The sequence below is a fragment of the Emys orbicularis genome, chromosome 10 (assembly GCF_028017835.1).
Source record: "Emys orbicularis isolate rEmyOrb1 chromosome 10, rEmyOrb1.hap1, whole genome shotgun sequence".
In the NCBI taxonomy this organism is placed as follows: Eukaryota; Metazoa; Chordata; order Testudines; family Emydidae; genus Emys; species Emys orbicularis.
In genome coordinates, this window is record NC_088692.1 from 72,499,791 (window position 1) to 72,514,744 (window position 14,954).

Below are 14,954 nucleotides of genomic sequence, written 5' to 3' on the forward strand. Positions count from 1 at the left end.
AGGCCCTGAACCAAAACCACCAGCTCACTTCCCCTAGGCCAGCGAGCCATCAGATCACTCACTACCAACTTGGGCTGGATTTGAACACACAGTGATGTTCCTTCTCCACCAAAGGAAGTCTGGATGTGGTTCCTTCAAGAGCACCTCCATGCTGCTCTGTCAGTTGGCCAGAAAAGGCTGCTCAAGACTGATGCAAGGTGCTCTCTCCAACATGGATGGATGGCCCAATCTAGTTCCCAATGAAGTCAATAAAAAAAGACTCCAATTGACTTTAGTTGGAGCTAAACTAGGGCCAAAGTGAATTTCCTCTGCAATACCCTACTAAAGTGGCACAGCAGCACCAATATAATTAAGATTGCTTCACTACATTAATTTAAAGGTCAACATTTCTAAGTCTCTAAAATTGACATGCTTGGTCAGATTCCTTTTAAATCTGGTGTGCCTCAGGAGGATGCTAGATCAGGTGAGTGTCCCAAACTTGGGGTCATTTGAGTTAGGGGTTTTGAAGAGAATAGTCATTTTTTCAAAAAGTTTCTAGGTGGGTATTTTTGTGTGCAGAGCTAGGGATCAAACTATTAGTGTGATGCAGGTCAAAGTTGTATCAATCTGTCTATTTTTATCCAAGGTAGTTCATGGCACCCACTAAATCTTTGGGGGACCCAAATTGAGAATGGTATTTAAGAACATGTTCAGTTCTTCACTTGCACAGATGTGCAATCCGGAGGGATTACAGTGTCCACGTACCAATAAAAAAAAAAGCCACATGAGAAGGTTTCTATGCAGCCCCTTTATGCTTGCCTGGGTAGTTCAGGGGAATGTGTCAACTCATGTTGCTTGCTACAAGTTGTCTCTGTTATAATGGATTATTTATGGGGAGGTTTACACAGCAGAATAATCATCAGGCAATGTAACCAACATTTCTGTTATATCGGGTGGGTAGGAGCCAGAAACAGATGACTTTGTGTGGGGAGGTGGGGCGGAAGGCCTGGGGGGGGGGGCAGGAAGAGGGGTTGCAGCTGCGGAGGGGACAGGAAATGAGGACAGTTGGTAGGCAAGCCTTGGATTGCTTGTTTGAGAAAAATCTATATTTTACTAGCCTCCAGGTGGGAGGAAAGGGGGCAAATGGTTCCTTCCTTACCTCAATGCAGATTAATGTGGTGTTTCCAAAGAGACGTGGTGGAAAGTTTTGGAACTCACAGCACAGGCACCTTGACTATTGAGGGAAAAGAAATATGTGTAATGCCAAGGTTGCCAACATGTGGATTCTGTGGGATTCTTGAATCACAAGGTTGCAAAAGTTTGTGGGAGAGCAAGGAGTAGACCATGACATGGAGATTGCTCACTACAGGGCCGTTGGGGTGGAGAGTGGTGACCTGCATTGGCATCGTGTTTTGCCCACTCTGCAGTGCCTAACCGACTGACTTAAGATGTTATGATCTACTGGACACTGTAGTGATTCACTTGGGTGGAAATGATTTGGGCCTTATTCCTGGCATACACCTCATACAGATTTGGACTACATCAGAGATCTGTGTCCAGGAACTGATAGTTTTCTTGGATTTGGCTGAGTGTCTGAATAACTGCTACAGCAACAATATGAAAGCTATTAATAAGTGCTGGAAGAACATTAATCATTGAAGAATTCATTGGAGGGTTCTGGTCTGGCTGACCAGCAATTTTTACCGTATGGCATAGAAACAAGCTCTGATACCTCACTGTTTCTTGGAAGTGGGGTACATCTGTTGAATAAAGATCAGAGGAGCTTTCTCTCAAACGTAAAACTATCAGCATTTTGGAACAGAAACCCTGTTTGTGATTTCTCTCACATGCTCTGCCACAAACTCCACCCTCCAACCATAAGAACGGCCATACTAGTCAGACCAAAGCTCCATCCAGCCCAGTATCCTGTCTTCTGACAGGTTTCAGAGTAGCAGCTGTGTTAGTCTGTATCCGCAAAAAGAAAATGCCAGATGCTTCAGAGGAAATTATCACAACAGGCAATTATCGAGTGATCCATCGCCTGCTGCCCACATGCTGGCAGTCAGAGATGAGGAACACCCAGAGCATGGGGTTACACCCCTGACCATCTCTTCGCTAATAGCCATTGATGGATCTCTCCTCCATGAACTTATCTAGTTCTTTTTTGAACCCCATAGTTTTGGCCTTCAAAACATCCCTGACAATGAGTTCAGCAGGTTGACTGTGCATTGTGTGAAGTAGTACTTCCTTCGGTTTGTTTTAAACCTGCTGACTATTAATTTCAGTGGGTGACCCCTCATTCTTGTATTATGTGAAAGAGTAAACAACACTCTCTTATTCACTCTCTCCACAGCATTCATGATTTTACAGACCACTATCATATGCCCCCTGAGTGGTCTCTTGTCCAAGCTGAAAAGTCCCAGTCTTTTTAATCTCTCCTCATACGGAAGTTGTTCCATACCCCTAATCATTTTTGTTGCCCTTTTCTGTACCTTTTCCATTTATATCTTTTTACAACCCATTCACTCTCACCCACAGGATTCCATCCAACACTACTAAAGGACAAAAAGGAAAAAAGAAGGCGGCAGCTGCCCATGCCACTTCCCTCCATTCTGCTGGCATTCTTTAATCAGTTAAAGAATAATTTAGGAGGAAGATGTAAGAGCATATTGCTAGCAGAGGGGAAAAAGGCAGATCACTTCACAGTGTTCTTAAATATCAAATAATGGGGGGGAAAAACAGGACCAAATTGTACCCTCTTGCAGACGCACCAACAAGAGAGGGAGAGATGTCAAAAACTAGATGAGCTTTGCCTGATGGAGTTTCCAGCTAGTTATCCTCTGAAGTGGGAGGGGGCTTTTGAGGAGCAGGAAAGGGGCAAGACATGCCATATCCCAACCTCATGAAACCAGGGGATCTTCAGGGAACCAGAATTTACATTAAGTCCCATTGATGGTAGACCCACGTAGAGATGGGGAAATAACTTATTTTCTGAAACGGCCAGACAACGGAAAAATTATTGTTTCAGGTTGACCCAAAACAAAAAAATTCAAAATATATGGTGATTAAGGGTCAAAAAAAAATAGTTTTGGGTTGAATAAAACATTTCATTTAGATTGAGGATTTTTTATACTTAACATTTTAATAAAACTGAAGGAAATTTCAAATAAAAAGTTTTTTCAAATCAAAGTCAAATGATTTTATTTAAAAATGTAGAAACAAAACGTTTTGATTTTTTCAGAGTGTTTTTTAAAAGTATTTTTTCCTGGCCAAAACAATTTGGTGAAATTGACACACAGTCACAAAATATTTTGGTTGACCCAAATCTGCACATTTTGCACACAAAAAATTGGTTGAAAAATTTCGCCCTGCTCTAGACATCAACCCTCTTACTCCTCTGACCGCCTCAGCCATGGCAGTATGGCTCTCTCCACTGGCCAGATATCCCAGGCCTTCTCTCCCAGATGGGTGCAGGCATGAAGCCCACATTAATACAGCTTCAAGCAGCATTACTTAGGCACAGATATCTGCTTGAATATCAGTGGACTTTGGAGAGGAGCATGCTGTGAAGAATAGCTCCTTCTTGAATAAATGCAACCTGGCCTCCATTCACCTCCACAGCCCCACTGATCTCAGTCCACAGAGAGTTTCAACAGAGGGACTGCCACAAGGTTCCAGAGGTGGGGGGAGGGAGGGAAGAAAGAAGAATTGGCACTCTTCCTTCCTGCTTCACCCCTATGCAAAATCCAACCCCTCAGTCCGCAGAAGTGGGTATAACAAGTAGTTCCATATTAACTAAACTACATTAATTCACACACCAAGATAATTCACCATTTATTTTCTATGTACATTTTTGCATTTAATTTGTATGGTGTTTCCTTGTAGTGTGTTTTAATATTTGGATGGTTAATTTTCATTTTGATACAAATGCTTTATTAAAAAGGGCTTTAAAATTATGTTTCATTGCTAATAGGTGTTTAGACCAGCTGAATTTTAATCCAACAAATATGAACAACACCATCTTCAATGGCAAAGAATCGATATACAACTCTAATCCAAACTGGGTATTTGCCATTTCTCTACTAACACGCAACATTTTGTAACCGAGGGATCTGGAAAATTAAAGGGAACTGCAAGTGTATTGTGGAAATTAAAATGGTAAAAAGAGTCTTAGATTACAGAAAGGGGAAAATGTAGCTAATACCTTTTAAAATCATTTTAATAACTAAAATTGTGCCACTTCTACAATAGAATGTTAGCTTTTTTTGTTTAAAAAAATTGAGGTCAAATTGAAACAGGTATTCTTTGTTAGATTAGCAGATATAGTTTAGAAATCTGAGCAACAGATAAGCTAGCCATTTTCTTTGCTTTGTTAGTTCTTTGCTGAGGTGTGAAAAGACATAACTCAAGAGGTATGTTTAGATTTTTTTTAAAAAGTCTTGGACATTGGAAGCCTGATATGCAGTGTTTTGGGAATAGTTAAAGTATATTGGCCAGACTATTGAGATAATAGTACCACAGCAGTAGGATTGCAAGGATAGGGAATTAGCCCTGGGGGGAAAAGAACTATTTTTCTTCAACGTAAACAACATTAGGGCCAGATCCAAAGCCCATGGAAATCAACAAGACTTGACTTTGCATTGACTTCCATGAGCTTCGGAGTCAAATTCTCTTTGTTTAGGGGACATTTTATACAAGAGCAGCATTCTCATGATTAACTGAACATACATTTTTAGTAATTTTGTAAAATTTGAAAAAAGTATTGCAGTATAGTAAGCTGAACTGCATCACCCCATGCTTCTTTAGATCTCTCACTTCACAGGAGATTTACGCTAATGAGCTAAATAACTAGTTTTGCACAGTTCAGGTAGCTGTCAGTTTTCATACTTCTGTAGTGTTACTCAGTGCCAAACCCAGGGACAGTACATATTAATAATGGCCAACCACACAAAAACTATTTTAAGTGCTATGAGCCAAATTCTTCCCACACTTTACACACGAGGAACCGGGGCGGAGGAACCAGGTGGTGAGATGGTGCTAGTACCTTTGCAATCAATATATGGGGAAGGGGACAATGTGTGTTTCAGCCCTCCCCTCCCCTCCCCCCACACACACCATGTTTTTTGCCCTCACACTACCGCACAGAGGTGAGAGTGGGACCCAGAGGAAGGGCTGGAGTGGCCATGGTTGCAGCATACGAGATCAGGCTGGCAGGAAGGGAGCCAGCAGTAACACCTCTGCTCTACCCACCTTCTAGCCACTCTGGCAAGACACTGGATCAGGAGATGGGCAGGAGCATGTGCACCGGCCACTGGGACGGGGGACAAGGCACTGGCACTTGATCAGAGGGCGGGGGGCGGACACAAAGCAGTTAGCAACAGCCACCAAAGAACTGCCATAGGAACAGCAGTAGGAACTACCAGGATGCCCCATACCAGCCTGCAACCAGCTCCTTCCGCGCCCAAGTCCCATCAAGTCTCAGTAGCTTCCTTCATTCCCCTTCCTATCCTTCCCCTCCCCCATTCACAGCAAGCTTCCACCTCCATACGATCCTGACTAGGTCCCATGTAAATTTATCAAAACCTGCCATGTTACTGGACCTAGCTGGAACAAGTAGTGTCCTACGCACTTGAAGTTTGTTCTTGCACCACAGACAGAACTGAACAGTATTCTCAAAACAGACTGTCTATAACCCTGATAAACAGCAAGGTAATACTTTGCACTTTTATATTGGAAAAATGTACATCTCAAAGCACTAATATGTCCATTTTCCAGATGGAGAAACTGAGGCATAGAGCTGTTAAATGATTTGCTCAAGGTCACTTAATATACAAGTGACAAAATTGGGAATAAAATCAAAGTGTCTTCACTCCCAAGCCTGTGTTTATTTCACTAGACCTGCATTTCCTAAATTGCAGGTTGTGACCCCCTAGGGAGTCACAAGACCATCTCATTTTGACCCACAAAACCCCGTCCTGAGTGAAGCAAATACTGTCCCGCAGAGCTGAGTAGGCTCGGCTCCCCACTCCAGCCATTAGAACCTGGCCCCTGGTGCATGAAGTCGCAGCGCCACTCAGGGTTGGACTGGCCCTTCAGATGGGGGGGGGGGGGGGGAGAGACCACTGCACTATGTATGCCACAGCTGCTTTAGCATTATTTATAACATGGTTCAATCCTGTCTACACTACAAAAGTGAACTGAAGTTTAACTGTGCATGAGGCCATACTAATAACTATATCAAAGACAGTGGGTTTTGATAATACAGATGGAATCTTCAGCCCACAAACACCATGAAAATGTAGAATTGATTCACCTCTCACTTATACTGGTATAAGCCTGAAGTAACTTCATTGGTGTAAACATTAGTGCAGGAATGGGTGGAGAATCAGGCACACTGGGGGAGACACCTTGTATTTATTATAGGCTCGCCTAATGCAAAATAGCCTAGGTAATATCATAAATACACAAGAAGTACAAATAGCACTCTGCAAGTGGATCAGTGGACTTCAAATCCTTTGGAACTTTTAAAGAATAGTTTTTCTGTGGAATATGACTTCCCTGTTTCCAGGTCAGACTGATTTTTTTTAAATATGTTTTTCTAATTTTTATTCAAGCTCTCATGCCAGAATAGCTAAAAATATTCCGCTAAAGTTAGTTAACAAGGATGACAATGAAAATATTGTTTGGCCACCCAATTGAGATGAATGGGGCAGTTCTTCAGACCCATTTTTCTGTCCATCTATAGATGCAACGAGACAGCATTGCATCAGTTCATATTCTGAAACTTACTTTTATAATTTGAAAGGCAAGATGCTATCTTGTTTTTAAATGAATGTTTATTTAATGAAGAAACTGATGAGCCCATCAGAGAAGTTCTGGTGTAGCATGCTGATCAATATCCACTTATATCACCTCATACTTACTTCCTCCTCCCACGTTCTTTCCAAAAGTTCTCTACATCAAAATCAGGCACATTCATTGCATTTTTAAATTGTTCATGTTTATATTATTTATCTTTAGCATAACTGCTGCAAATTATGCCACTTCAGTGATACTGTAATAAATTCTGTAGTGGGAGCTTGCATAGTTACAAAATGGCATAAGTAAACTGAGAAATTAAAGAATGATTCCTCACCACATGGGGGTGAGAAGAGGAAAGATGTAAGAGAACATACAGCAAATATAGCAAATTAAATGATGTGTGGGTTTTGGAATCCCCTCAGCATACCACCTTCCAGTCTTGTTAAGACGATTTCAAGTCTAGGCATAGTTCACACTGAAAATATATGTTTTTTTTTTTTAATGAAAAAAATATTCTTGTTTTCTAAGGTTTTAGTTTACAAATTCCTTAAAGCACAGTATTTACCTTCTACCCTCTTGTTCAAATTACAAGATATGAAAAATATGTACTATTAGTTTCTCTGAAATAGCAAACTGAGTTGTCCAGTGGGGCATGTTCTCAGACCACAATCTTGTGCATTTAAACAGAGAAAACTTTCATAAACAATTATCTAAATATAACAAACAATAATGTTTGGACAAGTTTATTGTGTGCTTTCTGTGACTCAGTACTCTGGCTGAATTACAACATGGAGTCGCTGAAAATAAACCCTCTGCTTTTAAGTGAGTTTATACATATGCACAGATTACTCATTTCAAGATTAGAATCTTTCACATTATATTTTAGGCACCTGTTCAGTCATTTTAGCCATTTAAATCATACCTCAGTGTTTATCTGCTAGAAGGACATTTCTGCACTCTTCAAGTTTTATTCTACAGCTAACAGCAAAGCTAACATCTTCAAATTTTAAAAAACTTTGCCCCCCTTCTTACATTTATGCTTATTTTTTGGTTATCCATATTATTTGTACAAGATCCTATTTTATCACTTACAGCATGAAAATCAGTTAAACTCCATTTAAAAACATTAAACTGAATAATAATACTTTGCACATCTGAGGATCTCAAAGCACTTCATGAAAGTGTTTTAATGAACTGAAACGCTTTTTTAAAAATAGACTTAAAACGTAAAAAATAACAACAAAGAAAGGCTCATATCCTGGGACCAGCAGGGCAACAACCACACTGCAAATACATTTTCATTAGGAACTCTCATACAAAGGCCTCGAGAACCTTAACAAAAATAACTAACAAGACAGGAACCAAAAAGAAAACATAGCCCAAGCCAAGTCCTAGGACTAGTGTAAACGCCCCCGGACCAGATTAAATCCACCAGCCAGAAATGAATCTTTGCTGCGCTACTTCAACCACAACCACCAAGCCCCGAAGCCAGAGCGCACAAAGTATTAGGGACCTGCTCGCGCTCCACCCAGCCCCACTCCGTCTCCCACTGCTGGGCTGCCTCTGCTCGATCTGGCGTTTCCCCGCTCGTTCAGTTCGCACCCGAGTCCCGTCCGCGGGCAAGCTCCCCTAGCCCCCGCTCCACGCTCCTCTCCAGCCCCGCGGGTGCAGACAGCACTGTCCGTGGCAGAGCCGGCTCTGTCCCCGGAGAGCCCCCTCCAGCAGCCCCGTGCCGTGGAGTGACTCACCGCCCCTGCGGGAGAGGAGCCCGGAACAGCGCTGCCCCCGGTTAGCCGGGCAGGGTGGCGGCTCGGAGCCAGGCACAGGAGCCCTGGATACAAACTGCCACACGCAGTACAGCGCCCCGCGGCACCCGGGAGCGGGGTCTGGCCGCGCCCGGGGCTGCAAGTTCAACACGGCTCGCTAGAGACCCCCCGGGGGAGTGGCGGCAGGTGGGGACAGCCCGACCTGAGACCCCGGGGCAGGAAGGGAAGGCAGCGGCCGTGGGGGGCGCGGGCTCCCGGGGACACTCACCCCATGTCTCGGCACTTGTCCCCGGCGGCGCCCGCAGCCTGCAGCCCCGGCGCGCCCCCGGGGTTCTCGCCTCTGTCCCCGGCGGGCGCGGGGCGAGTCCCAACTTCGCACATGCGGCCGCCGGCTGCTCGCGCGCTCAGCTCCTGCGCATCCCGGGCCGGCCCCGGCGGCTGCAGCGACTCTCCCGAGAGCCGGGCGGGCGGCGGCTTCTCCCTGTGCCTGCTCGGCGGCGGCAGCCGTCCTGCTCCTCCTCCTCCTCCCCTTACATAACCTCCTCTCCCAGCGGCGGGGGCAGCGACCAGCCTCCCGCAGACACCGCGCCGGGCAGGGAGGCGGGAGCTGGGGGGTTCTCCCGGGAGCTCCCTCGCACCGCGGAGTTGGGGGAGGCGGCGGCTGCGAGTCCCCACCTGCTTCGCGCAGCCGCCTCCCACCGGCAGGGCGGCGGGCAGAGCCACACGCTGCTGCCCATGCTGCCTGCGATCCCCCGGCAGCGGCTGGGCAGGGCTCCCTCTCCCCTCCAGGCGCCCCCTGCCGCCAAACGTGCCCCTGCCCTGAGTCCTCACCCTGCCAGGGCCGCCCAGAGGATTCAGGGTGCCTGGGGCAAAGCAATTTCAGGGGCCCCTTCCATAAAAAAAAGTTGCAATACCATAGAATACTATATTCTCATGGGGGGCCCCGGCCTGGGGCAAATTGCCCCACTTGCCCCCCCCCCGGCGGGCAGCCCTACACCCTGTCCGCTTAGTGTCTGGCGGACGTGGGCTTGGACCAAAGGAACCGGGGGCAAATCGAGTCCAGAGCCAAGCTTTGTGGAGGGAACCCAGGCGGAGATCGGCCTAGGCCGAGCCCTGGCCCCAGAACCCCAAGACTCTGGGAGAGATCCACTGTGCAGCCCTCCACGCCAGCTCCGCCATATGAGCCAACCTCTGACCCCAGGGATTGGAGCCTCCTCCAATGCCACCTGCACCCCTACACACACACACACACACACACACACACACACACACACTCCGATCCCTGCACCCCAAAGTTTGGGAACAATCCCCTCTGGTTCTGAAAGTTATGGCCTTTCCACGAGCTGTACCAATGGACAAACCAAACACCACAGATTTTGGGGAAGTTTCAGCTCCATCTCTAAGCATGCAGGTTGGTTTCTAAATTCAGGGAATGTGCTTTGAGCTTCGAAAACTATTCTCACAGATGGGGAAGCTAAAGCACATATAGACTAAGTGCTTATTAATTAGTCAGTGAGTGACAGGAGCTGACACCATGGTCCAAATTGATCCTTCTGTGGAATTGCACTCATTTCCACTTGGTTCCAGGTTTCTGGAGTTCCATTAACAGTGCTGCCTCCCAGTTTTTCTGAGTTTTGCACAGTTCTAGCCGTGTCTATCGCCTCCTCTCTATATTTGTCCTTTCAGAGTGCTACTGTTGTGAGTTTGACTGTCATTTCGTAATATAGTCTGATGAAATTGTGTCAAACTATCATCAAGATGCAAAATCACAATATGATGATCTTTTGCTGGCCCTGAAACAGCTTTAGGATGGCTTGTGGGACACACGATCATCTTGTTAAAATCAAGACAATCCCAAAAATACACAACCCTGCTTGCATTAACATTTGCTAATTATATTATGCTAGATACTTCAGTTACCTGGGTTTGTCATTTTGTGACCGTAATGTGACTTCTCTTCTCCAGTAACTGGAGTTACTGTAATTTACCTCCCCATCACCACATACACACACTATTCTCTATGAATTCCATAAATAAATGTTCATTTTGCAGATGTAAGTTTGCAAATATGTTCTGAAGCTAATTTTCTCTGTTTATCCCACTTCCATTTTTTGTCACTGTGTTGCACACATACATTGTTATGCTGTGCAAAGATATCTTCTATGTGACGACTGAATTTTAACTTCCCCTCCCATTCAGAATTATAATTGATTGGACAGCTTAGATATACACTGTTGTCAAGAATGACTACCTTCAACATTTTATTACTGAACATTAATTTATATTTTTTTAAAAAACCCAAACCTAAAGATTCGCGGTGTGGGTAAATTATTTAAATTTACTTGTTTTGGTGCTCTGTATGATGGCTGTATTGTAAATGCCGATCTGGCATTAACTAGAAACCAAGCAAAGAAGAAAAATTTAACCAATGACATAAGGAACAATGTCCCAACTGTGCAAAATAAGGCTGACATTCCAGCTAGGGGTTCTGGTGATATCATAAACCACTCAAGTGAAACTTGAGTCATTTATTAATGTCATTAAAACCCTGAGATGGAATTACAGCCGTATGAGCCTCTTTCTAAGACGTTTCCAGCATTCAAAAAATGGAAAAGGACGTTTAAAAAAAAATTAAGAGCAAATTTTAAAAATGTCACAAAGATAAGCAGCTGTATCATTCTAAACTTCGGGATGGCTGTACTCCAAAGGCTTTTCTCACTGTCATGAGGTTTGTTATAATGACAGCCAAATGTCTACTATAGATTTTAAATTGTGTTTTACCAGTTTGCGAGGGCCAGATACTAAACTTACTTGAAGGAGATTTAACAGGAAAGCTGTACACCTCTTTATTTGACAGCTAAAGCCTAAAAACTTCCTATCTCCTTTTCTGCACTCTCTCTTTTTCTCCTCATTCCCAATCTCAGATTAAAAGAAACCCTCTAGTTCCTCCTGGGTAATCATGAAGACAGTATTAGACTTTTTAAATTCATCCTGATATTCAGCTTTCACCACAATTCAAGGTTAGTTTTGAGATTCTTGTCTCACAATTTATTTTTTAAACCTTCAGCTCATATCCCTCCTGCCCTGAATAATCCTGCAGATGATAGAAGCAATGCAATCATTCACCCTCCCTATTCAAAGAGTTTGTTTCAGTGAACAGTTACTCTTTATGGGCTACTGTTATAGGTGGCTTAATGGGAACTTTTACAGATTTCCAATGGAATTCAGATTTATTAAAGTAGAGTAAGGCTTTATGTGTTTCACTATTAAAAGGAAACTGGAATTGCATTTGTCTTAATGTAAAATTATCACCTTTTCTAACCTGTCATCTAATACAATATAAGGTGTGAAGCAGGTACTACTGCACTACAGTAAAAAATGTTAAGGCCACACAAGCAAATTTAGCAAAGGGATGGGTGTGACAATATAACCGACTGGTGAGTGTGTGTTAGAGGTGCCAATCTGTAGAGGATCCCTGGTTCAATCCCTGGTGTGTTAGCCAAAAGGGCAGCCATTGCCAGGCCCTCTCAGAGGTCCAGAGAGGCCCGGGCCACTTCCCACTTTTGAGGCCCCTAGCCATAATAAAAATTTAAAAAATGATGATACATGAAAACAAAATAAGGCACCAAAAAAAGAGTGAGTCATAATCTGAATATTTTTTTATTTAACAAATGCTTTTCTAGCCTTTTTCTGTGCAAATGCACTAATTATTGAGGAAAAATCTAGCTTTTGTGCAATGTCACAGTTGATATAAAGCATGGCGAGCCCATTCAAATGCTCTTGTCCCATAGTTGAACAGTGATAGTTCTTTACCTGCTTCAACACGTTGAAGGTGCGTTCACCTGAAGCCACTGATGCAGGCAAACTGACAAAAATATGCAACATGTTGCCAACCATATTTGAAATGTTCTGCTGTAAATAAGTAGCTTATCTACACTTGAAATCTTGTACTGTAAACGTATATAAATGCTGAATGGTACACAAATGCTGAAAAGACTTAAAACGAAGGAATACTAATTAAGTACACAAAATGAAACAGTCAGACAGGTTATTATCCTTATCACTGAATCAAAACTCAAGCACAAAAGGTATAATATAACAGGCTGAGTTGAAGACAAAGAGATGACATATATATAGTAAACACTGACACAGATACAGACAGAGGGATAATGTCAAAAAATTTCAAACGTGTGTCCTCACGAAACTCACTGTACAAGATTGTCCCCACAAATTTTCACCTTGAACCTGGGCCTATAGACTATGAAAGCCAATGATGATGGCCAAGCTACCAAGCTAGGGTTCAACCAACCAACCTGTCACCTCTTTTAGCTACCATATGAAGATAATAATGAGGAATTCTCACACATAAATAATTCCTTAGTCAACTAGACATAAAACTATAAAGACACTAAAATGTAACAATTCTCTACCTTTCAACACGCACTTGATCCAGCACCAGCCACTAGTAGTGGTTTGTTTATATAATCAGCTGATCTGAGAGGACACATTCAAATCTTATGCCATCAGAACAGATATATTTTTATTAATATTTATGAACATTTTAAACTCTTTAATATGACAAAATATATATCAGTTAACAAAAAAAATATGTCTTTTACCAAATCACATCTCTTATTTGCTTAAATTTGCAGCTCTAAGCTGAGAGACTGTGTCACATTTTGGTCCGATAGGGATGTGCATAAAAACAAGTTGTGAAACTTATCAAATGCCAAAAAATTAACAAGTGTCTAAATTTGAGGCCCCCTTTGAGCTTGAGGACTAGGCCAAATGGCCCTCCTGGGCCCCCCTCTGATTGCCGCTGGCCATTACATTATCATAATGGTAGCAAGTGTACTGTATATTACTGGGTTTGGAGAGATCTCCCCCAATATGAAGCTTTATTTGTAGTAAGAGTTCAGACCCCCCTTTTGGAAGAGATATAAAACTGTGGTTCTGACTTTTCAAAGGTCCGATGACACATATTGCTTGAGAGGGGAAGTTAACTTCAGCATTCTGGCCAAATTTAAGTTTGGGATATTGCATTATTTTTCCTTGAAATTCCTTCTATCATTCTAGTTGGATAACATATTCTTGCTTTCCTTATTCCAAGAGATCCCAAAGTGCTTTAAGAACTATGAGGCCAATTCTGCAGCCTCCTCCTAATGTGAGTAGTCTTTACTCATGAAAATAATTTGTCAATGGAACTACATCTAGTTAAGGACTCTTCAGATGAGTAAAGGGATGCAGGATTGGGCCCTATATAGAGAAATTATTTAATTCAACACTGACATGTAGCCACCTCTGGGTTAAACACTTCAGGTGAAATTATTTTCATGAGTAAAGACTACTCACATGAGGAGGAAGCTGCAGAATTGGGCCCATAGTTCTTAAAGCACTTTGGGATCTCTTGTAATAAGGACTATAAATCTGCTGTCATAATTAATTAGTTCCTCAGCTTTCACATAGGACACGATATTTCTCTTCTGATATGGCTCCTATACAGGCTGGAGATAATTCAGTCACAATATATTATTCATAAGAGTGTCCTTACTACTGTGGCAAGATTCAAGAAAACTCCAGGTGCTGAAAAGTGGAGAAGCCCCCTGCGCTATCCAAACTATGAAACAAATTTATCCAAATTCTGCAAGTGGAAAGTAAAGTAACTACTGTTCCTGGGAGCGTGTAAAATATATTATTTCTGATTCCTGTAAACCAAGATAAAGATGTCCTTTGCACAAGACTGTCCTAGCAAAAATAAGTATACATAGTCAGTCTGCATTCCACAGAGCTCAAAGATGGCTCATCCCTTTCCTACCTCTATTTGTTTTACTCTCCTTTTTTGTTTAGCTTTCACTATTGCCATATTTTACTGTTTTGCTTTATTTTATTTTACTTCACATGTATATTTTTATGCCATAAAAGGTGCTGCTAAGGCTTTTGAGTCTATTTAGGTATTTGGTGATAAATGTTCTCATTATTTCCCAGAGCCATGCCTTTTCCGATTTTTTGTGATGACAAATAACCAACCTTATTTATGATGTATAAATATGGCCTGAAAGATTTAGTCAAAAAGGTTTTGGTGAAGAGTTCTTGTGTTTTATGGCAGAAATTGAGTTCTTGTCTCTCCTAGAAGATTCTTTGGTGACTGGAGAACAAGTGAAATTAGTACATCATAAGAAACAAAAGATTGAAAGCTAAGCAACTGATAAAGGAAGGGATTTTAAATCAGATAGTTTTAAACACTTTGGTTTATGATTGGTTTTGTTAATATTTATTTAATCCAATGACTAATAAATATTTTGGACAAAGGATGTATTTGTTAAAGATTCAACAGCCTTGTCCTTTCAATTAAAATGTCAGAGCTCACAATAAACAGCTGAGACCTTCAATGAGTCCTATAGCAAAAGC

The 14,954-nt window shown here is 42.5% G+C and overlaps 1 protein-coding gene across 1 annotated transcript in view; it reads right to left on the minus strand.

The window, feature by feature from the left end:
• HOMER2 (homer scaffold protein 2) overlaps positions 1-8,927 on the minus strand; it is a 108,560-nt gene extending 99,633 nt beyond the window's left edge. Inside the window, exon 1 of the mRNA XM_065412599.1 lies at positions 8,815-8,927. Coding sequence (XP_065268671.1) covers positions 8,815-8,927 — 113 coding nt within the window. The remainder of the gene's footprint in view (positions 1-8,814) is intronic.
• Positions 8,928-14,954: the final 6,027 nt, after the last annotated feature.